Genomic DNA, 23956 nt, shown 5'->3' on the forward strand with positions numbered 1-23956 from the left:
AACTCTGGGATTGGCTTAGAATTTCTCTTGAACGATCGGTGCTCCACCACCAGCTTAAAACTTTTCGTTTGATAGTGCCACCAGAAGATAGCACTGTCAAGTGAAACGTCAAATAAGTTGGTTTCATTTATACCCTCCATAATCCGCCCCTATCTGAACCGTTGAGAGTGTCGAACTGGCTATAGCTAGGGCATATATGTATATACACCTAAAAACATAATTGAAAATTACTTTTATTGGCTACCCATATGCCAGAGACAATGAGCATATTGAGGAAAAGGTAAATACACATAGTTAAACAGCTCATACCAATATATCTATAATACCGTAATAAACGACTAATCATTCAAAGGTTACACGATTATGAGGAGATTACCAAATCTGAAGAAATAGACCTCTCTAATCTTAAGAGATTATGCTTCCATGGTATGTTCCATTATATCCATTATCTTCATCAGATTCCAATGCTCCTAGTTTTTTGATAGATCTATGATCATAATTGTTTCAAATTCACTTTCTCCTCATCTAGGCATCCCTGACGAAGGCGGCCTGAGGCCTTTATGTTGGAAGTTATTACTGAATTACTTGCCGCCAACAAAAGCAAGTTGGTCGGAAACGCTCTCACGTAAGAGAGAGCTTTATAAGACATTTATAGGTAACTATTGTTGTTATGTTAGGAAATAATGATAACATAGAGTATTTCTTGTTAATTGTGATCCACAATTGTAGAAGACCTGATCGTGATGCCAGGAGAATCCGATAATGATGGCGATAGAGTTGATGTTACTTTCGATGATCATCCCTTGAATTTGAATCCTGAAAGCAAGTGGCAAACTTTTTTCAAAGACAATGAAGTCTTGCTGCAGATAGATAAGGATGTAAGGTTGGTATCAAACACTTGAACATTATTCATGTTTACAAAGAACTATAACAATTTTCAGTCTCCAGAGTTATTATTAAACCCAGATGTTCTCTTTTCGTAGACGCCTTTGCCCAGACATATCATTTTTTCAACAAGGGACAGACTACCCTTGCACTGCCATAGTAAACGCCAGTGGCGTCAAACGTCTACATCGAAGAGTTCAGCACACGGTACTAAGAAGTGCGAATGTTGAAAGAAAAGGGCTTGGAATAACCAAGGTAACTAGCACAAAAGTTTGTATCCAGGACTTCTATAACAATTATGAATATCCTTAATAACCGAAATATGGTAATAAGTCTACAATCTATTTTATATTTTTCCAATTCTTACAATTACGGAGATCAGCAGGTATCGTAAATAGTGCCTAAATAATACGAAAACCCTATTCATATCATCTAGCGACTCAAATTTTTCCAATATCCAGATTGCAGTATCGATTAGAAAAGCTGCCGAAGATTATGCTCCATTATCTGAGGGTGGTGAAGCCCACTGGGAAGTCTTAGAAAGGATCTTATTTCTCTATGCTAAGTTAAATCCTGGCCAAGGCTATGTACAGGGTATGAACGAGATCGTTGGGCCAATTTATCACGCATTTGCTTGCGATCCGGACTGGAAATGGAGAGGTGGATTTCTTATTTTAGAAGCAATCATTAGTGCAAACGATGAGAACTGTTATTAATTTCCTGACAATTTATAGAATACGCAGAAGCAGATACGTTTTTTTGTTTTACTAACCTGATGGCGGAAATCCGCGATTTCTTTATAAAATCGTTGGATGAAGCTGAGTTTGGAATTAATTCGATGATGAGTAAATTGACTAACGAAGTTAAGATTAATGATTACGAAGTCTGGCTGCGTTTGCACCGACAAGAATTATGCCCACAGTACTACAGCTTCAGGTAAATAGATAGGATGGTGTATATTCAAAAAGGTACATCACTCATGTTGAGTCAATGTTCAGAAATTGGACCGTTACTTTACTATTCGTAATGATTATTCATTTTTTTGCAGGTGGTTGACGCTGCTACTTTCTCAAGAATTTCCGCTACCCGATGTGATGAGAATTTGGGACTCATTATTTGCAGACGAGGATAGATTTAGCTTCCTCATACACATTTGCTGTGCCATGATATTGTATGTATTTTATCCCAAATTGATGAACGTTTGTCAACAGATGGTGTCATTTGCATAACTCTTTGCAGATTACTCAAAGATCAACTATTAGCCGGTGATTTTGCCACGAACGTTAAACTCCTACAGGTAGATGATGAAACTTGAGATTGATGACAATTCTTGAATAATAACATTCAACGCTGATGCATAAAATTTTTGAAATTCACAGAATTTTCCTTCCATGGATATTCAAATTGTTCTCACTGAGGCAGCTAGGCTTGCCGGAAAGACTTTGGTTTCCTCTTAGATGATATTCGGTCTAAAACCAAGGTACGAACAACATGTTATATAGAATAAATGAATAATAATTATACATATGCAAGAAAACTTATTTGCCATGAGAAGAGAATAGGGAGTATAATATGTTGTTGAGAAAAAGGAGTATGATACGATGTTGAAAATAAATAGAAAAAAGGCGTTCGAAATTGTTATAGTTCAACGCATCGACTGGGTTTCAAAATCTGCGAGTACTATAAATATCATAATCATTTATTGTAATTATGATATACGATGAATGTCAGCCTGCAAATATCAAATGTACACTTGACACATGCCAGTGTCAATTGAAAAATACCAATTCTCACGGGATTTATACACGTGCCGTCTACGTGTGTACGATACGTCGTTGACTCCCACTCAATTGAGCACGATGTATTACTTCCGATTTTTTCGGTAATACATTTATGAAACAGTTAGTCTAACTTGTCTTCCAATCGGAAGGTCCTGAACCAAATTAAATTCACGCGTGGAATGTGACTTTTTTAAAAGAATCCTGACGATGAGTGTCGGTAATAAGGAAGAAATATGCGAACAACTGTATGACACTAAAAGGCTTCGTGGAATTAAAACAATAATTGGCAGTGAGATATCAGTTAGCCGTGGCCACTCATCAGTGAAATTAATAATAAATGAAATAAAGCATTGTAATTCGCAATCGCAATGATCGCAATAACTAAAAATCTAGGTATACATCAATCATATTCTAAAAAACATTTTTTGTACATTATAATCTCATGCTTAGACTGATAATGAGATAATATTACAGCTGTATACATATTCTAATACCGAATACGAGAAGAGAAACACTTTATCTAAATCTATATTTATAATATTATTTTTGTAAAGTTTTTTGCTGTTTGCTTTTGTTTATGAAATAAACAATGTTATATTTCCATAGAAGCCCACATTTCTTCCTCCGTCGTTTCAGATTAATTTTTTGACATTCCCAACATATTCAGAATAATCTTCAAAGGCAATTTCTGTTTTACGTTTTCACGTTCATTTTCGAGCTTCGAACTCATTGTGAAAAGAATCAGTCGTTAAATACTAAGTTCATCATATTGCGTCAGTGTAAAAAATCGAGAGATTCGGTAAAGTCTTGCGTCAAGTGCATATGCAGTTCCGTAACTTTACTGTATCTATATTAAGGTGGTCCATGAAAAAAAATCTTCCGTCTCCCGACTCAAAAGTTACTTTGATGCATACAACAATCCCTCCCCAAATTTCAGCTCGATATCTCAACTTTCCATGATACGCAGACTCTTCATTTTCCCATCTAACAATAAATATCGCGTGAAATATTTTTTTCTTCGTTTTTGCCGCGCCAAAGTGAAACGAAATTTTTTTTTTCCAATTTCAATGTACATATTCTTGTAGGAAATTCAATTTTCTAAGAAAAAGCGCTGATGTAGTTTTCTCGTAATCCTAGTGAATGGAAAGTTATCGGACTCTGAGCACTTGCAACCAACTTACATCCGACCAGACTTGACCTATGGGTAGTATAGGTTCATATCTAGATTTATGGACAATAATCTCTTCAGAGTCGCATAACTCGTGCAAAAAAAATCTGACAGAAAATTTAAAGGACGCGTTTTGAAGGAAATACTTCAACCTTCAAAATGACACGAAAAAAAATCGAATTCAACGACTCAGGCACCCGGTGCACTTTCTCAAAATCAAAGAATCACTTTACGTATTCGACATGAGTTGCATCAGAAGAGTATTACTAGTGAACGAAATAACGTAATCCAAAACAACCAAATGCATTTGATAGGTAAAGCTTCAAGCTTTAAAATGCATTTTTTTGCAACTCTCTATGACAAATTCTCGAGCAGTTACGCCGCTTCGAAGATGCACGTTTTTCGGAGCATCAACCGGGTTGACCTGCTGATATTCGCAATGCAATTACTTCCGTAATAGATTACGTGGAATTGCATGGAATAATCACAGCAAAGGGATGCTGCTGATTCAGCGGATCTTAAGGTTCATTAACGAAGTATGACTTAGAATCTTTATCAGGTGGTGACAGGTCGACCGACACCTATTATCAATAGGAGCCTGAAAAGACCATTAAAGGTATTTCCCATATCCTCATCACCTAATTAAAAGTCAACCACCAGAGGTATTTCATTCCTCATCATCTATGAGAAGGTTAAAGATTATTTTCAAATTCATTGACGTGCCAGCCTTTATTTCGCTTGATGCACGGGTAAAAATTAGTTCTAAGGAATTGCAGCGTAGTACCCCAAAATCATAGCTGAGCCGGAGCTCGCTACCCTGGAGGCTGGAGCGCTCTCGATCTTGTTTGTATTTCTACCGTTGCGCGGCGTACCGCCTTGCGTCCTCTCTCGCTATAGACACTACGTCCGGATCGTATAAGACCCACGCCTTGGTGCGGCAGTCAGCAGAGAGCTCCGGCTCAGTCATAACACTGGAAAACTGTGTTGCAGTTTCTCAGACCCGATGTTTACATGTGCGTCCGTCAAAATAAAGGCCGGCATGTCTATGAATTTCAAAATAATCTGTAACCTTCCAAGAGGTGATGAGGAATGAAATTCCTTTGGCGATTGTCCTTTCAATAGGTGATGAGGAAATGCGAAATACCCTGAATGGTCGTTTCAGGCTCCTATTGATAATAGGTGTCGGTCGACCTGTCACCACCTGATAAAGATTCTAAGTCATACTTCGTAAATCAATCTCATGATCCGCTGAATCAGCGGCATCCCCTTGCTATGATAATTTCATGCAATCCCACGTAATCTATTACGGAAGTAATTGCATTGCGAATACCAGCAGGTCACATCCCTGTTGAAGCTCCGAAAAACGTGCATCTTCGAAGCGTCGTAACTGCTCGAAAAATTGTCACAGATGGTTGCAAAAAATAGCATTTTAAAGCTTGAAGCTTCACCTATCAAGTACATATAATTAATTCAGATTGCGTAGTTTTGTTCGCTAGTTATACTCTTCTGATTCAACTCCTGTCGAACACGGGAAGTGTTTATGAAACGTTTTACCTGTCGGAGCCCATCTATACGATATATTTTATCGAAATGATGTAAAATTATTCGAATCCCGCAGACGTAGTCGTTATGCTACACACGCAGTAAATCCACAAGAGAAAGTCGCTAGCCGCGAAACTAATGGCAAGTGCGGCGAGTGATTTTGATCATTGTTATTATTAAATTAATAAAGCCCTTCCGTTTGTGATTTGAATACACCGAAAGTTTGGATTTTATTCAATGTCATTCAGGTTCGCTCTCCGAGTACAGAATCTCAATCTCTCGCTTTGCAATCCTTAGAGGGCGTGCAGTTCCTGATCGGAATGCCAAATCAGAATAGATATACGTATGTGAGTATAGGTGAACAGTTTTCTTTATTCTCCTATACCAGCTCATGTGAAACGTTCTCAGAAATATTTGCATTAAGAACTCTTTCAGTGCAGCAGGGAAAAATTTTTGGTTTTTTTAAAATTCATCTCGCGGCGCGTTTTGGAGGCTGCGTCTATAATATTTGAAAATAATTATTGCCTAAAGTAACAAAACTGTCAAGGGTCGTTTTTGGTAGAAAAAAATTTACCAAAAGAATAAAACTCTTTGATTTTCCAATTGTTCCCAGGTGGATGAACACGTACATTTACCAAGCTCAAAATTATACATCCGGCGCGGAATAACCGCGAAAGACTGGATGAGACGACAGTGGTATTAAAAAAAAATTAAGGTCATCCAAAGTGGTCGAAAGTTCAAATGCAAATGCGCAGAACTACAGAGGGCCGGGGAGGACGAGTTCAGTTCGTATAGAAAATTGGACTCGCGGCGCAGGGGTCCGTCTTTGCAGGCCTTCTTTCCACATCCTATCTCCGCATATGCTATTATATGCAACGTTCGAGGTATATATCAACGTTGTCCCTAGTATGTATAAAAAGTATATATGTATACCTATGTTACATTTATAATCCCATAGCCTATAGATATACCTACACGGTGAAAAATCTGCACGGCTGCTAGATCGCTCCGTTTTTCTAATATTTTATCTTAATATTATTACTATGAATTATGCATGCGCGTGGAGCTGGAATTCATTTTAGAAAGGTGCAGCATTCAGGATGCTTCATATTGATCCTCATTCAGAGACTGCAACAACCATCATTGTGTGGATCATTGACTCAAGTTATGAATGATTTATAAATACTTCTATGATTGATCTGTAAATATAATATAGCTGTTCTTATCAATAATCTCGCAGTAGCGAATCGCAGCCTGGTATCCGTAGATTTCCCTAGCATAATTATCTTTCGTTTTTTTCCAAATTAGTATATGATTTTCGGAACACTTGTGAATTTTCATTCTTATAACGATTTGCCTACGCGCAGCTCGTTGGTTTCTAATAATTTTATCGATAAATAGGATGAATTTAACAATTCAACGTCATGGTCCAGGTTTATAAGTGTACCGTATACGTCATATTAATATATTGAACGTATATTATACATACACGCGAGACACGTGGTATGTAGGTAGGCAATACATAAGATGCATCACTATGACCGTGATGATCGTTGATTTACGTCGTATTGTATTTTTCAAAACCTTTGCGCAGGTTGAGCTTTGCATACATGTGTTACACATAAGTACATGTAGGTATCATGTGGAATACTTTATATACATATGTGTACACCGTGGTGGATGTCTCGTTTCTTTTATTGTTGTCACCCTGCATGCATTTTGTTGTGACAACAATGTCCACCCGGGCGTGTAGTGTATCTGCACGTTGACCGTGGCGAATTGTGCGCCTCATCGCGTTTCTGTGCCATGTACGTAATATATACATATACATATAATGTATATATATATATATATATATATATATTCACCTAGGAGGACCCAACACGAAATAGGGTTAAAAAAATATTTATCCTGGAAGGATTCCAAAAAATTTTATTCCGTGGGCGGACTTTTATGGCACTTGATTGCTTGATTTATAATCTCGCTGCACTCCGCGATCATGTTTAACTTCTCCCCTCCTTCCAGCCCTTTTCGGACTTCCTCTTTCTCTATTTCTCTGCTTTTTGATCCTTTTTTTTTCTTCACGACTAAATAACGTATACTATATCCCTCTTGTTCGGGATCCGACGACCGAACCTTGCCCGATGTATATTATATCAACGTATTTACTGCAGAATTTTGAAGAGGTGCAATATAATCGCGTCAGCTGGGTGAGTAATCAAAGTTTGATTAAGAAGACCGGCCCGCAAAAAGCGGGTCACCCTATATATTTTATACCGTCTGGGTTACCGCCCTCGTCGTAAAGTTGAGGGGGGAAGAGACATGCCGAATATTCTTTTTCGGCTAATCAGAAGAAAGCATATAGAAATTTTATTGCATTCAGATGGCGTCATTAAACATCTACAACGCTTGTATGCCGACCAACCAGAAATTATGAGCAATGGCCGCACGCGCGTCTCGACGGACACGATACTCATCGTCCTAAATTATCATTTCGCTCCCCTATGCCACGATAGATGCTGTTATGCGAATGGATCAGTTGAGTCTATAGTTGTTCGGCAGCTAGTTTCATCATATGAATATTTTTTGCAAGATCTGCTCTGAAAGTTCAATTTTCGAGCACAAGTATCGTGCCGTGATTGCACTCGTGCGGTAAGTACTCCATAATTTCCCAGTTCCGATATTATTATACCATGTTGTACTGTAGCCGTGAAGAAATATCACGACCGGGTTGGATTTAAAAATCATTTCATTCCTTGTTACAAAAATTATCGAAGCTTCACCTTTCAGATGCTTCTAGGAGATTTGAATTGCGTCTCTTTGTTCACTAATTACACTCTCTTGCTTCAAGTCATGTCGAAAACGTGAAGTGAACTTTTGACATTGATAAAGTGCAACGAGTGCCTGAGTCGTTGAATTCAAATTTGTTTGATGTCATTTCGAAGGTTGAAGTGTCTTTTTCAAAACGCGTCGAGTGAATAAAAATACCGAACAAGATGCAACAAAACAATTATCGGTGTAACGTGAAAGAGTTGGTATAATTGGTGGAATTTTCTTTCTATTTTTCCGAACAATGTTTCATTATTTCCACATAAATTTACGAAGATATGGTAGAGGACGTGATGCCGATTCAGTAGCTCATACTTGGCGGGCTGCGCTGGAGCGCTCTCGATCTTGTTCGTAGTTCTACCGTTGCGCGGCGTACCGCCTCGCGTCCTCTCTCGCTATAGACAATACGTCCGGATCGTATAAGACCCACGCTCTCGGTGGGACAGCTGGTGGCAGGCTCCAGCCCACTCATGCCCACGGAGAAGTGCGTTGCAGATCCTCAGTCCCAATTTTGACACGTGTGTCAGGCAAAATAAAGGCCGGCACGTCTATGCATCTAAAACTAATCTTTAACCTTGTAAAGATGATGAGGCGTTGAAATACCTCTGGTGGTTGACCTTTCAATAAGTGATGAGGAAATGTGAAATAATGCTAATGGTCCTTCCAAGTTCCTTGTGTTAATGGGTGTCGGCCGACCTGTCAACATCTGATAAAGACCTAGCTTACACCTCGTTAATCAACCTTAAGATCCGCTGAAACAGCGAATCCCTGAGCAAGGCCTCTTGCATCCAATTTTATCGATTCTTTCATTCTCTGTGTCCGGACTATGTTGCTGATTTGCACTTCATATATCTGTCCGATTTGAACATTATATTTGACACGATCTCGTCGCTTATCATTCAACAATCAATCGCCATTATATATAGATTATTTACACGATGTTAACGAGTCGGTTGAAGTCCTGACTTCCAAAGATCAGCATTACCCACTCACCATCCCTTCAATCAAGAACCATGGAATTGATGGTTCATTTTTATGAGGTGAATTACAATGAAACGAATTATTTATTCTTAAGAAGACCAATCGCAATGGATAAATTAACAAGTTGAAAAACTCCATCAGATTTTCCGAACGTGATTGAAGAACTAATATTCGGCAATGAACGGTTCGAAATTCAATTAGGCCGCTCACAATCAGATTTTTCGGCTGGGTATGTTTTAGCTCTATACATAAATCGACATTCGCTCAATCTAGATCAGATGAGCTCTTTACGTTTTTTATATTCGGAGGTGGCTTCTTCTCATCAAGCACTTTTCCAAATCCTCTTTCCCGAACTCCACATAAACCGAGATTCCAAGTAGTAGTAGATGAAAGCGGTCGGTCAGACATTTTCAAAGTGTTAAGGGGATTGAGAGTTCGGTGTATGGAACTGCAGAACTAGAAGGCCGTAGGGCGAACGGAACGGTGGATGGGGTGTGTGCTGGTCAGTCAATTATATTCGGTTCATTTGAACTGCTTCAGAGACGAGTACTTTATGCTGCCATGTAGCTATATCTATATATGCCATAGAGAGAGAAAATTCAATTTTCCTTTGCCCTCTGCAATTCCTCTTCTGTAATTCTCGCCCTTTTCTCTTCTACTCTACGCGCTCTTCAATCAACCGTCTTCTCTACCAAAACGTTCTACTGCTACGTATAAATATAACAGACGATTCAGACTATATTTAAATTGAGTCCAATGTATGCAACGATCATGAAACCTGCTTCATTAATATAGGAGTCATTTCTTCGGAAATTCACGTCACGTGGCGATTGAATCTAGGTCGGAAATATTGCGACGCAGATCGAAGAATTGTAGGTGAAAGTCTTCACGATTTCTGATCGATCGGCGATCATCGGTGAAAAAAAAAAAGGAAAAAAAACTTTCTCCACCAAAATTTATCCTTTGGTGGTTCATATCATTGGTGTCTAGAATATTGCAGGCGAGCCGTGGAATGAGTTCGTAAATCATAATCTAATGCCGTTCATGTCTTCGTAACCGTCGTGAATTTAACTCTTTCTATTTTCCTCTCGAGATCAAAGTCTGCTCTGTGAAATTTGCCCGTACGATTATACGTATTACAACTAGGTCTGGGTTGATGGCTAGAAACGTAGGGACAGGAAAAAGGTGACGACGGTAGGAATCGTAGTGAGGAATTCGAAACGAAATGTCACCGAGTAGGTATTAGGATCAAAGTTGAATATTTGTCCCCTAAAAAATCTATAAGAATCCATTTTTATCATATTAGGCATTCACTTTGTAGAGTAGTGTCAATAATGTAATCTAATCTATCCTCTTTTTACCACCCAACTCGCAACCACTAATTCCTTGGTATTCGTGTTTGGTAAGCCGACAATTCAAGCGACGCGACGACCGTGAGCTCACCCCGATTAATCTTACCGGGTAAGTTGCCAGAGAAAGAGTTATGAACTTGACGAATGTGCTAAGATCACCTAATGGTGACTGGCAAATTGTTTGCCAGGGTTCTCACTTGGTGGTCTTCTCAGTTCGGTGATCACCCATTTCTTACACTATTCATTCCTACATTTTATTGACAACGAAGAATATAATATCAAAATATTGAGTTGTGAAAGTAGGCGACCGCAGTAACAGTAACTTCTAATACCTAAACCTAGGGGTGTAGATACAGGGTGTCAATGAATAATTGTGCCGAACTCAAGGGGGTGATAAAGTGCGCTGAAACAATTAATCCGAGATAGGTCACCCATGTCCGGAGACGTCGCGTTCAGACGTCTCAGGGCATCGAAGGTCGCAGGTTGACCGCCTGACAGTTATCGTGATTATTTGTATTAATTGAAAACTTGAAAATTAATGAATAATGTACAAAACCTAAAGCCTTCGTCGTCTGAATTGTGAGCGTATTACAACTTTCGAGTTGCCAATGACCAAGCTTCGTCTGTGCTCTTTATCTATGACCTTCGATGCCCTGTAACGCCTGAACGCGACGTCTCCGGACATGAGTTGTCCATATCGACTGTTTACTTGTTTCGGTGCACTCTGTCTCCCCCTTGAGTTTTGCACGATTATTTATCAACACCCTGTATAAGGTGAGATGTGACGTTGCGTCGATTGAAGTTTACACTATCTAGTGATCACTCAAAGTTCGTTGGTGGTCCTTAGTGTCCTATCACGATAGCCGATGGTTATCTCGAGTGTAGCTGTATAAGGAACTATTCTTTCGGCCTTATCTGACGCAGCGGTCGCAAGCCAATGCGTCTATATCCACAACCTGTCTGTTGTTCATATCGTTAAACGAACGTTACAAGCGTTACGTTACACCGGCCCAACCACTGACAATGAGTGAGAGTTCATTATGTAATAAGTTCTGAAAATCGATTATAGATTATGGATTATCGTTCGAACGAAAACCACTTCTCCGCGGTATGGTATACCTACGTGTATTTTTCAATTTGTGATTGGGCCAATTGGAACTCCTGATAAATTAAACCGTAAGAATAGCAAGTCGATAGTGAATTTCTTCAAGGTCACATCGTTATTTTTATACATAATTGGATCGGATCAACGTTGTCCATTTTTTCCTACCGAATCGGCGATTCAGAAGATTGAATAAATTTACCATCCCCCATTACGCATACCTGCACATTTGTTAAGAAGATGAAAAAAGAAAAATGAATAAATAAAATTTCTTCACACCCGCAGATGGTGCAGGGTGCATTCGTTCGAAGCGAAACTAAAAAAAAATAAAATAAAAGAAGAAAATGAAGAAGAAAATAAGAAGTATTCACATAGGTACGTTATTAATAGTGTATGCCTATACCTACCCACGTCGATAATGATCAAGCCGTTTTGGGTCGACATATACCATGAGATATTTGTATTATTCGTTTCATATGGCAAAGCCCGTACCAGCTAAGGCGGCGGAACTCACTGTGCCTAGTCATCGCCCAGCAGTCCCCATGAGAAAATGACTCGGTGACCACCTATGTATGTATATAACATATTATTCCGTTCATTATTTACCCGCGGTTATAACTCCGCAGGTGACTCTCGTCTGCGACGCGCAAGGGATATGGGTACACACCACATGTAATACATATCGACTATACAGGGTGAGAGGATGGAAAAAAAAAAAAAAAACTGTGATTTGGAAACGCAAAATCAATCGAACAGCGTCGACGAATTCTGGCAAGCCATTTTTCAGTCGATATATCGGAATGAAACTACATTTCGATGTTGGGAGTTGAAAAAAGCTCCGTTATATCCGTTGCCAGGAAACGTGAGCACGAAAAAAACCGTTCGAAAAAGTCGTTCCTCGCCTTCCTTCTAGTTTTCACTGACTTGAGGTTTTTTCTGGATTCGTTGACGCGTTCAGCTTCTATTCGCACGTCTTGAACTCAGCTGTTTTATTTTATGGTCCACCCTGTACATGGGTATCCCTTAACATCCAACCCACGCATACGATGCGCGACTGACTTTACAACTCACACTCACCACCAAAAAATATGATGCTGAAGGACCAGCCCTGCATCAGATTCCTTCGTTCATACATCTCTGCAACCATGTTCCTTCAACTTATTATACATAGGTATGAGTATATACATACTTTGAAGTATTATTATGTGTCTGTATGTATCGGCGGCCGCATAGCCGTAAATGATAGGTCGGTAAGACTTTTTAGCTGGCTTTTATATCGATGGATGTAGCCCCGTGGACATATTAATCTTAGCGGGCGTCAATAATCAACGATATATTTTTCAACAGACTCGAATGCCGCAGCAATACAACGTGATTGTACATACGTCTTTGATCTGTTGTGGGTTTGTGACGCGATTTCATGAGACGCCGAATAAAACCTGCACCAATCTTTTCTTTGGAACCTTGCAGATCGCGAAGCCAGTTTATTCTTTATTTGAGATAATTCGAAAATCACGCATGCCAGAAAATCTTTAAACTTGTTAAAAATTCGTACGCTTGTATATCGTATGCTTTCAAAGGCGGAAAAATTCCATCCGTGCACGAAGACATGCCGAGCAGGACATAATCGTTTACGTGTTTCGAAGGGTTTTTATTTGTCACAGTGACAGACTGCGACAGTTCGTATAATGCTGCCCTATGTGCAAATTGTTCGTTACCCGCTGCACTGCACTGACTAAATGTGTACAGAACCTGCATGTGTGATGTATGTATCATCTATTTACCAATGCCTATTTGCTTAAGAGTGTGTATATCGAGTAGGGTTCAAAGAATTTACATTTTTACGGGATTACCTTGTGCTGTAGCGCCTATAGCTACACATCAGGGGGTAGAATCGCACCCGGGGAATCGTGTAACAGTTGGAAGAGGATTATTGACAGTTACATCTGTAAATGTTGCCTCAAACCGACCGTAGGGGGGTACGTAGACGTACGATATAAAGTTGGACTTTACATCAGAGGACGAATTGAATCCCAAGTTTCAACGAGTACATTTCGTTCCACCTCGATTAAAACTTCGAACTATCAACTATGTTTCCGTCGGCTCGTAAAACTGAACACATCAGCACTTCTGTCGGAATACATTGAACAATCGTGGAAAAAAAAGACTGGAAAAATATGTTTGTTCTGTACAACCCTTTGCTGGCAGCAAAAGTGTTTCCCGACGTTCCACGTACGTACCAGCCCGACAATCCTCAACACTTGTTCGACATGGATATTATATAGGGTCTGTGTACAAGGGCTCCCGAGGGATAGCTGTATTAGCCATTTCGCTAATCATCACGCGCCCCGCGGTGCATTCTGGTCCAAAAGGGTCCCTGTAGGTCATGGTAGCACATGGCCAATCAAACGTTTGAATAGATATACTTAACACCCCGACTAATATACCCGGAAAATCCCGACAAGGTATCACAACATATATACCACTGTTATATTTTTCATCGATATTTTTTTTATATCTATGAAAAAGATGAATCGGTAGATGATGGCATGGAAATTTTGTACGTATAAAATGATGAGATGGTTCAATTGTTCGTGGAATGAGAATAAAGAGAGTAGAAAAAGATGATCAAAGATTAGCTACGCGGGATTATATCGAGATTGACGATTATTAGGTGCGGTGAAAATGTAAATTGGAAGAAAAAATGGGGATGAAGGAAAGGAAAAAGTATGAAAGCCTTTTTTCAGCCGTTCTCTTCCATTATAATACTTTTCATTCTCTTACTTCCTTCCTGTCAAACCGCGCGCGTTTGAGACGCAAATTAACCAGTCATGATATTCGGAGGAGCTGTCTTGCGGGGTTAAAAGAAACGCGAGAAATATACGAGATAATTCGAGATAAGTTATATTTATCTACACCTCGAGATTGCAAGACGGTGAAAGATGAACGATAAAAGCCTCGGGGTATTCCTCGCCCTCCTTATATAATATATACCTATGTATGTATATATAAGTATATACATAATACAGAGACCCTCATTAGCGATATTCACAATCGATTGAACCTTTCCGCTTGGTTTTATATTCCGCTAATTGTTTTCATGAATAATTCCGACTTGGTAGATCTCCAGGGTTCGGGCATTCCCTCTTTTTCTTTTTTTCCAGATCTCCCGAGACACCCGCATACCTCCCGTTGAGTTCTGGAAGGGTTTCCTCTTCAGTTTATTTTCATTTACTTCAGCCTTTCGTGTTTCTTTCAGTCGTCGATAATTCGACGAAGGAGCTTTCACTGATTTGCAATATGGGTACATGTGTACAATTGGTTCAGTGGTTCAGGCGACATTTTCGACTCCGTCATTTCTAATTCTTGATTCTAACCGTCGACGCGTACGAGCGTTAGCGCTGAAGTTATTCATCATCGGAATACAAAATCAGTATTTGTCAATTGATCAACGACCACTTGTACCCACTCCACGGAATAAACCAGCCGACATCATCGAAATTCTATATCGATCTTGGATCATCGATTTTGATTAAATTAAATGTGAGTTCGCCCAAGAGAGTGCATCTACAACAACACCGTAACGCGTCATCGTCGACTTGTTTGTCCAAAGACGTCGTATGTACTTACGAGATGTAGATATACATATGTATATCGCCTATTTTAAATAAATACAAGCAGTTGAAGATATGTGGGAGTTGGATACAGGCGGGTGTGCAGTCGCGGGGAGAGTCCCAGTGGGTAATAATGGGATTAACTGGGGGTGGTTTTAGGGGTATGGGACGTTGAACTGGGGGTCGAGTTCGGAGGGGTGAGGGTTGCCAGCAAGTGGACCGAGTAATGCCGCTGCTGCTGGCTGCTGGGATACGACGAACCATCCAGCTAGCACCCCTGCTTGCTACGGGACTTTGGGAGAAAGGGAGGCTCACTTGATTGATAATTCTATTGTTAACAGATCGCCGAACACGGCGACAAGGGAAATCTGAATGTAACCACAGAGAATAAAATACCTATATATCCTCCTTCTCTAACTTGAATCGCTGCTATTTTTTTTATTTGTGTCTTTTTCATTTTTATCGAATGTTGACAAGGCCGTTTGACGTAGATTTTTTTCATTGAGCGTTAAAACTGCTGAAAAATAAACTGGAACTTTTGAAAGTAGAAAACATTTTCTTTTTTTTTTTTTTTTAATTCTTACGTATGTTACGACAGTTCGAAACAGATCACTCATACTAGAGAAGGAAGGTATACGTACTTATCTCGCTGTCGGTAAAACTCCTATAAATTCGAGGTTGCTTGAGTTCAACTTCCTCTTGTCGGAGAAACTGATTCTCGTGCTCTTTACCTCTTCATTGCGCAATATTTAGAGATGAAGAAGGCTTCCCTTTCTTTTGATTACATGGATATTTAGATGGAGAGGGTAGCCCGTAAAGACTAAACTTTTCGAAATGTCTAGGCTTTTGCACCCCAGACTGAAATTCGCCTTGAAATTCGAGGGGTTGTAAATCGTGACGAGGCGACACACCTACCGTTAAAAAATGAAAAAACCAATGCTACACACGCGTCAATAAAACGCCCCTAGTTCCATTGTTGGTACTCTTCAGGTATAACTGTATCACTGACTATATTAACTGTGCCTGAATCGAACGAAATCTTTTTCAATCCTTTTTAAGTACAATATTTAATTCACACGTACAGAGCCTGCTGAATTTATAATTTGTATGGGCAAAACTACCCTCTACCCGCAACTCGGACAATCGGAATGGTGAAAAAAAAAGTAATGGGAGTCTTGTGCCTCACAAAAGCTGCTATTGAGTAACGTAGTTACAACGTAGTTACAACGTATGTGATCAGCTATAAAATTGTCACTGTGGTTTCAACGAGGGGGTTGCGATTGCGCCGGGACACACTTATAATAATAACAGAGGGGTGAATATTTTGAGAAATTGTCGAAATAAAACTTCCCCGGCATCACGTTTTCGACTCGCTCATAATATTTGACGCCGAAGATCAAAGTTTCATGTTGTAAGGATCACATATTTTGATAAGGTACGATCATTCGATCGTAATTTTCTTTCAATTCATTGAAAGTGGGATTCAAAGAGAAACAGATTTCTAGTTTTTCGAACAATGATTGAACAAAGTATGGAAAACTATGATTGGATTCAATTCCTTGTGTCGATTCGATCAACCGTCGGAGAATATGATGTGGTAACAGTACGCCTGCACATACCATGTAGATGCTTCATTTTTTGACCGATGAGCATCGCTAATCAATACGTCGATAAATCAACAGGGCAATCACTGACCGAATAACCGGAACCGGCCTTATAATTCGACGTTCGTTTTTGTGCTGGTGAGGCGCAACGCATTATGAAACATATCGTATGAAATCAAAACGAACAAGGCTGGTTTCGCCGAGGTAACGCAACCCGATGAACAAAGCTACAATACCATAAAAAACACGGGTGAAACGATCGAAAAAGTATAATGCATTCGAAATGGAAATATTCGGATATTTTGTGCAGTAATACGCGACACCGGCAGAATCTGATTACCAATGCGATGACCCAACCTACTTGTACGTAGCAGTGTGAATAATTGGGTAGAAGGCAGTCAATTACCAGCATACATATGTGGTACATAAATAAGCGAAGTAATTATACGAAGATGATCAAGAGGTGGATCGGCGCTTTGAACGTTCGTTCTTGCACTTTGTAGCAGTAGCTGGTTCCGATATAATACGGATCTCGGAGAGCTGAAACCGTCTCGGTTAATTTGGCATGTAACCGTAGGCGTCATCCAATTAGTACTAAGATTAAATTGGATTTAGGCTTACGCTGGCCTTGCTGAAAGTCACTCATCCGCTAAGAGACCCGCCTAATCTGGTTATTCGTTACACGGTCCTGCTTCAACCGTTTTGGTTTTCCGGCCGGATTCGCCGCTTATCACAGTGAATCAGAAACGCACGTAATACACGTAATAACGTCGATGCGAATGAATCCGTAATCCACCTGCGAAACGCGTATGTATTTCCGTATTGATTTCTAGTTGGGGCCAGCATACACAAATATCCAAAAATTATTCCGAATATCGCAGATAACACGTGAGTCGAATCTATTTTATCTTCTTTCGAGAGAAATATAGGGGAGAGTTTGTTAGCGAGTAAATTAGATTTTCGGGTTTCTCAAATCCCGTTTGCAAAAAACCACGGGGAAAAACTTCGCTCCAGTCAGAACTACCCTGTGCGCGTAACGTGGTGATCGTGGCTCACCCCCGGTATTTCAGCGTCGCGACGCGACGGAGATGCGGCGGACACGCCCAGCGTCCCGACGCTCTTATCGATCAACACGACCGCGCACTGTACGCTGCAGCAGCAAACCTGTCGCGGCATCCATTTTACTTTACTCATGGTATAGGTACAAAAGTAGCCTTCGCTGGTGTACAAGGGACATTTTCCCTCAAGAGAACTCGAACCCCCCTCCCCCTCTTTTGTATGTTCCTTTCCTGATATTCGGAATAAAGTTAACGAATGAAAACACTTCCCTTTCAGTTTTTGCGAACGTAGAAAGTTTCATCAAACAAATAAATGAGCTCTGTGCAGATCACGATTAGAACGGTTGGCGATTTTTCGCTTCACGCAGCGTTCGAATTTCTATAGGGATTCTTATTCAGGTACTTTGGGACACAGTGGCGGTAATTAAGCGGTCAGGACACCGGTCTCTGTACGGTTTTACGTATCGCGGAGTTGTATAATACGTATATCTGTATGTGTATACGCGTACCTCTACACACGGAGAATCAGTTTAACCCACATGCAGGTATGGAAGAATATGCGGGAGCCCCCAAGAGTTGGTAAAGTCGCACCTACGTCCCGAGGAAGGTCTTATCATATTTATGGGGACCGTTGAAAGCGCACGACATGGAAACTGCATCCATCCCGTTGAATATTTTTAAATACAAATTTATACCACCACCTTCGTATAAACCGAAGCTATATACGACGCAACGTGCACGAGTATAAAGCTCCGCCGAGTATTTTACACGTGCGTATACGTTGCACCGTCGTTACTACCGCCGTCGTTGCTTCTGCTGCTGTGGAAGAAGAGATTCTCTTCGCGTACCCCGTTATAACGTACCGCGTGCGAGTTCCGCGGATATTTAACCCGCGCGGTATAAAGCGCTGGACAAAGAATGTGGTCAGTCTCGCTCTGGGGAGAATAACGTATAGGACGTCGCTAAATTCCCATGGGATTCGAGATAATTGAGAGCTGATTGAATCAATTAAGGGATTACATATCATCGGAATTCGAACTCAACTCTTACGCGGACTGCAGGGGCGGAGAGCTTTTTTAACCGTGATAAAAATTTGCCAACGATATTTTACATTTCTGGCCGCAGTGTGCCGAAGTTCTCTATACTTCGTTGGCCCTTCGATACTGAAATTGAACTTTCAAATCTTCTACTCTCCGGCTCTAAAGTCACGCCACCGATAAGAATTTTGGCCTCGAAAAAACTTCCCTCTTTCCATCGATATATATTTTTGTCGTTCCCTTTGTTCGAATACTATACGCCTCGAATATACACGGTGCACAACGGGAGCGTTAAGTCACACGGGGTAAAAATCGACGACGACTACTCGAAAAGAATGATCCGATTAGGGTTTTACTGAGCAAAACTAATCGACAGAGGCAACCGCACAGAAGGAGGCATCCTCACCCCCCCGTTGTGTCGACGATGCGTTATATATGTACAGTACGAAACACACCAGGGGCCTCTTCCAGGGCCCCACGCACGCATATCCATCCACACGCGTATATGTATTGTGTACGTATTATACTAGAATTTCCTCTTTTTCACCCTGCAGCAGAACTTCTTATTATACGTAGACGCCGAAGCAAACGAATTATAAGACCAAAACGGAGGGAAGAATTAGGAACAAAGTTCGGGAACTGCAATAGCAACACACGATGGGGTGGAAGTGCGTCTGTTCCTCCTCCTCCTCCTCCTCCGCCTCCTCTTCCCTTAACACTCGGCAATGAAGTTAAGCCTAAACCACGGGTCTGTCGCGTGCCGTATATCTATAGAGAAGTTCCGGCGTCGGATTGCGCCACGCGTCGCGTATTACGTAGCGTTAGATCCCGACCCTGTTGGTCCAGTGGATGATCGTTCATGGGACCGAATACTGCACGTATATTCCTGCAGGAAAGGGAGAACGTTGAACGCGAGTCCCACGCCGATAGGTCAACTGTGCAATTCGAGTTGTAATTCCGTTTCCCGCGGCAGTTTGAGGTGTTCTGCGGGAGAAGATCGTATCGGGATTCATGCGGGATGGGTGCGGTTTGCGTAGACGCATTAATCGGGTGAAAAAGATCACGCGTGCCACCGCGATAACGTCGAACTTGAAGAATCCAAAAAAGAGACGTCATAAAATTCAGGGGGAAAGGAACGCCGTGAGGGTGCTTTGATCCTGACCTTACAGGCCGAGTCGTGGGAACAGGTTGTTTTCGCGAGACTCAGGTGCGACCTATGAGTCACCTTCACCCGTACCGGAGTTGAGATTTTTCAGCCGATTTTGCGGTTTTCGAATCAGAACTGCGGTGAAAATGTCCTTGTAGGACGTTTCGCAGGTGTATCGGAATTTCAATTGAATCCAATACCGAAATTATCTCCCTTCTGCAGGAATTTCATTCCCTCGATAGCTGAAACGCACGGCACGTACGAGTCTGCTCAAGAATTTTTAAGATAAACATGTACCAAAACGAACGTAACAGACATGGGTTATTCTTATAGGCGGATATCTAAGGGCGTGAAAAAATTCCTCGCCTATAAAAACAGATGAAACTCCGAACGCGATGCGGGGTCAGGACGTGGCGATCAGTTGGTCTCAGCCCCGTTACCTCGTGCAACTTCTTCACTCTCGCTCCAAATGCCACACGACCAACGATATAATCCTTTGAATCGGAACGTCGCTCCTAAGGATCCGGGAACACGGTCAATTTTAGACGTGAGATGATTCTATGATATACGTGCGGAGGTGACACGCGTGGGGAAAAAATAACCTTCCCGCATTTGAGAATAGCCAAATATTGGTGGACTTTGAATCATTCGGAATAAATCTTTCCAACTTTGGAAATCTTAGAATCGGTATATCTATGATATAACGTCCGCTCAAGATTAAAATTGGATTTCCATACTTTCGAAGGTTCGATTTTCTGCATACAGTTGATCTAGGAATCGCTCGTTCAGGGTTGAATTGACGTGAAAGAAGCGACCAGAAGGACAAAAAAATTGCCGCGTGTTAAGGGATTCAATGAGATAACGCATGACCGTTTCGAGCAAAGTCACATTCGCCGATATTACGATTGTACGCACATGATACAGGGATAGGTACTCGTGTAATTTCAGGATCTCTGCACTGGTTTCCTTGCGAAGATTCCTTCCCTCCTTTTGGAGAGGGAGGAAGTCGGAAACTGGGTGGAATTACCGTTAGGAAGTGGCGACGAAGGAGGAGGCTTACAGGGAGGGTAAAGGCGTCAGCTTCCAACGCTCTGTGATCTCCAAAGTCTGAGTTTCAGCCCTCTCGAAGTTAGCTAACAGCAGGATCGTACAATGTAGCCGTGATTGCAAATCCGCTCGTTATCATCCAAACCCGGCCCATCCCATCCAACTCGACTCGCAGCGACGACACCCTCTCCAAAATATCAGCTATAGCCCTCCTCCCGATTTCCACGTGCTCCGCGGTTATATACTGCACAGCTGTACTATATTTATAGGTCAAAAAGGTACATATTACCTTCCAAGTATATATTATCCTGATTCCGATCCCGATGCTTCTTCAATTTATTTTTCATTCATTCAGCGCCATTCTCGGTGGGAACAAAATGACAGGGATATTCTCCAGTTTCGGTAAATCCAACTGTACAATTTTTCACTATTACAAGTTCCGTAAAAGTATACCGTACATGGAATACTCCGTATAGATATTCTGGTACGTACGTACGTATGTCTATAATCATTCGTGGCAAGTCCTGCAATCCGCATTTTGACAGATGTGCGTAAAGCGATATCAAAATAAGATTAGTACAGTTACATCTACTTTGCAGGGTACGGAGACTCATCGGAAGCTTCAATACCACCAGATATGTAGTTACATACGTATATTGAACGTACATATACCTGTGATACTGTGTACGTAGTACATCATGGGCGTTTGTACATGTGAAAAAGCGAAAGCACGTGCATTGCAATGATCCCTCTTTTCGCCATGCGTATTATATTCGTATCTACAGTATATAGATATATACATATTAGGGTGGGTTGGCAAAAAATTTTTTTCGACCTAATGATTACTCGATCGATTGCATGAGCAGATGATTTTGGCTTTCAGATTTGGATTCCTGAGCTGATTATATGTGAGATTACTCTTGAAGAACCAAAAAAAAATTCAATTTTTGAACAAAAAATAGATCATTTTTTTAATTGGGTTTAATATGCTTTTCTCACCATTTTGATCTCAGGAATCCAAATCTGGAAGAAAAATTGATCTATCTCCAAAATTGACCGAGTTATCGCTAATTTTCAGCTTTTTGGGGTCAAAAATAAAAAATTGATTTTTTAGACTATTTTAATGTAATCTGAACTCAGGAATCAGAATCTGAAAGAAAAATTGATCTATCTGCAAAAATGACCGAGTTATCCTCATTTTTTCGCATTTTTTGGCATAAATTTGAGGATATCTCGAAGGGAAAAAATCGTAGCTCAATTCGGACAACGGATTCGTGTTCCTGAGGTCAAAATACGTAAGAAAAGTGTCATACGATCAATTTTAAAAAATAAAAATTTTTGGCCAAAATTTGAAAAAATCGTAAGGGGTACCCCTTGGAAAAATCTCAAATTTTGGCCGAAAATTTTTATTTTTTAAAATTGATCGTATGACACTTTTCTTACGTATTTTGACCTCAGGAACACGAATCCGTTGTCCAAATTGAGCTACGATTTTTTCCCTTCGAGATATCCTCAAATTTATGCCAAAAAATGCGAAAAAATGAGGATAACTCGGTCATTTTTGCAGATAGATCAATTTTTCTTTCAGATTCATATTCCTGAGCTCAAATTACATTAATATGGACTAAAAACTCAATTTTTTTTTTCTGACCCCAAAAAGCTGAAAATTGGCGATAAGTCGGTCAATTTTAGAGATAGATCAATTTTCCTTTCAGATTTGGATTCCTGAGGTCAAAATACGTAAGAAAAGTACCATACGATCAATCTAAAAAAATTAAAAATTTTAGCCAAAATTTGAGATTTTTCCAAGGGGTACCCCTTACGATTTTCTCGTAGAGATTCTTATTTCGAAATTGCCTATCGACACTGTCAGCGAGACCGAGTGGGGCGGACGTTGATTACCATCGACGAAGTTGTGGCTGCAGAACTTTGCCGAACATCATAAATTTACACCGAAACGAGGGTTCGCCGTGAACTCCTATTGGTCGATACACCGTACTTATCCTCGCACACGGATAATATCCCGGCTCGAACGGATAATATCCCGAGCGGTTTGTTGTGAGACGTCACCTCTGCTCAGCCCTGAAGGTGACGCCTCAAAACAAACCGCGCGCTCGTGGCTACCTGACTTCAGCTAAGCTCGGGTTTGCTGGAGAATTGAGAAATTCGAATATTTCGACCCATGCATAGATGCGACGAAGCAAAGTGGGTCTACGACGAAAACCAATCGATATGTCTCATAACTCAACTTCAATTTTAAGTCGAAAAAAGAGCATGTCATTTTTTGATTTTATACTTGAATTACAAAAATAATAGGAAAAAAATTTTGAACAGTGAACGAGTAAAAAACAATCACAATCGACAATTTTCAGATATTTTCTGTCTTTTGACCAAAAAAAAAAAATTTCTGCTGGAAGTACCCCACTTGAATCATTATTTATTCAAAAAACGAGTGGGCTACCTCAAAATATCAAGTCAAAAATTTTTTCCATATTCAAAAAATGTTCTTTTTTTATAAGGTACAAATTCTGCCCCTATGCCAAGAAAATGAAGAAAAAAATTTCTTTTCAACCCACCCTAATACATATGTGTATACATCTATAGAATCCCCCATGACAATAATCCATCTTTGCGCAGGTTGGCATGTTCTGGTTCAGTGAAGTGTCAACTGACAATCCGAACGAATGATATTCTACATACGTACGTATGTACCCAAAAGGATTATGTGCACATCATACGGCAGATAGGTGGTATGTGACACGCATGTGACCAAGTGTGCATATGTGTATACATGTAAAGTTATACATAC

The 23956-nt window shown here is 40.4% G+C and overlaps 1 protein-coding gene and 1 long non-coding RNA gene across 2 annotated transcripts; both read left to right on the forward strand.

The window, feature by feature from the left end:
- LOC105688433 (TBC1 domain family member 13) lies at nucleotides 1–3269 on the forward strand. Its single transcript, XM_012404764.3, has 10 exons — nucleotides 1–280; nucleotides 353–426; nucleotides 530–655; nucleotides 730–883; nucleotides 984–1140; nucleotides 1347–1545; nucleotides 1620–1821; nucleotides 1934–2056; nucleotides 2125–2182; nucleotides 2265–3269. The coding sequence occupies exons 1-10, from the start codon at nucleotides 249–251 to the stop codon at nucleotides 2340–2342; spliced, it is 1203 nt and encodes a 400-aa protein (XP_012260187.1). The 5' UTR covers nucleotides 1–248; the 3' UTR covers nucleotides 2343–3269.
- Nucleotides 3270–11740: 8471 nt separating this feature from the next.
- LOC125500619 lies at nucleotides 11741–12374 on the forward strand. The gene is made up of 3 exons (XR_007278026.1): nucleotides 11741–12015; nucleotides 12126–12210; nucleotides 12267–12374. It is a non-coding gene; the product is annotated as an uncharacterized LOC125500619 (long non-coding RNA).
- The last annotated feature ends 11582 nt before the right edge of the window (nucleotides 12375–23956 follow it).

Source organism: Athalia rosae, chromosome 4 (assembly GCF_917208135.1).
Source record: "Athalia rosae chromosome 4, iyAthRosa1.1, whole genome shotgun sequence".
In the NCBI taxonomy this organism is placed as follows: Eukaryota; Metazoa; Arthropoda; class Insecta; order Hymenoptera; family Athaliidae; genus Athalia; species Athalia rosae.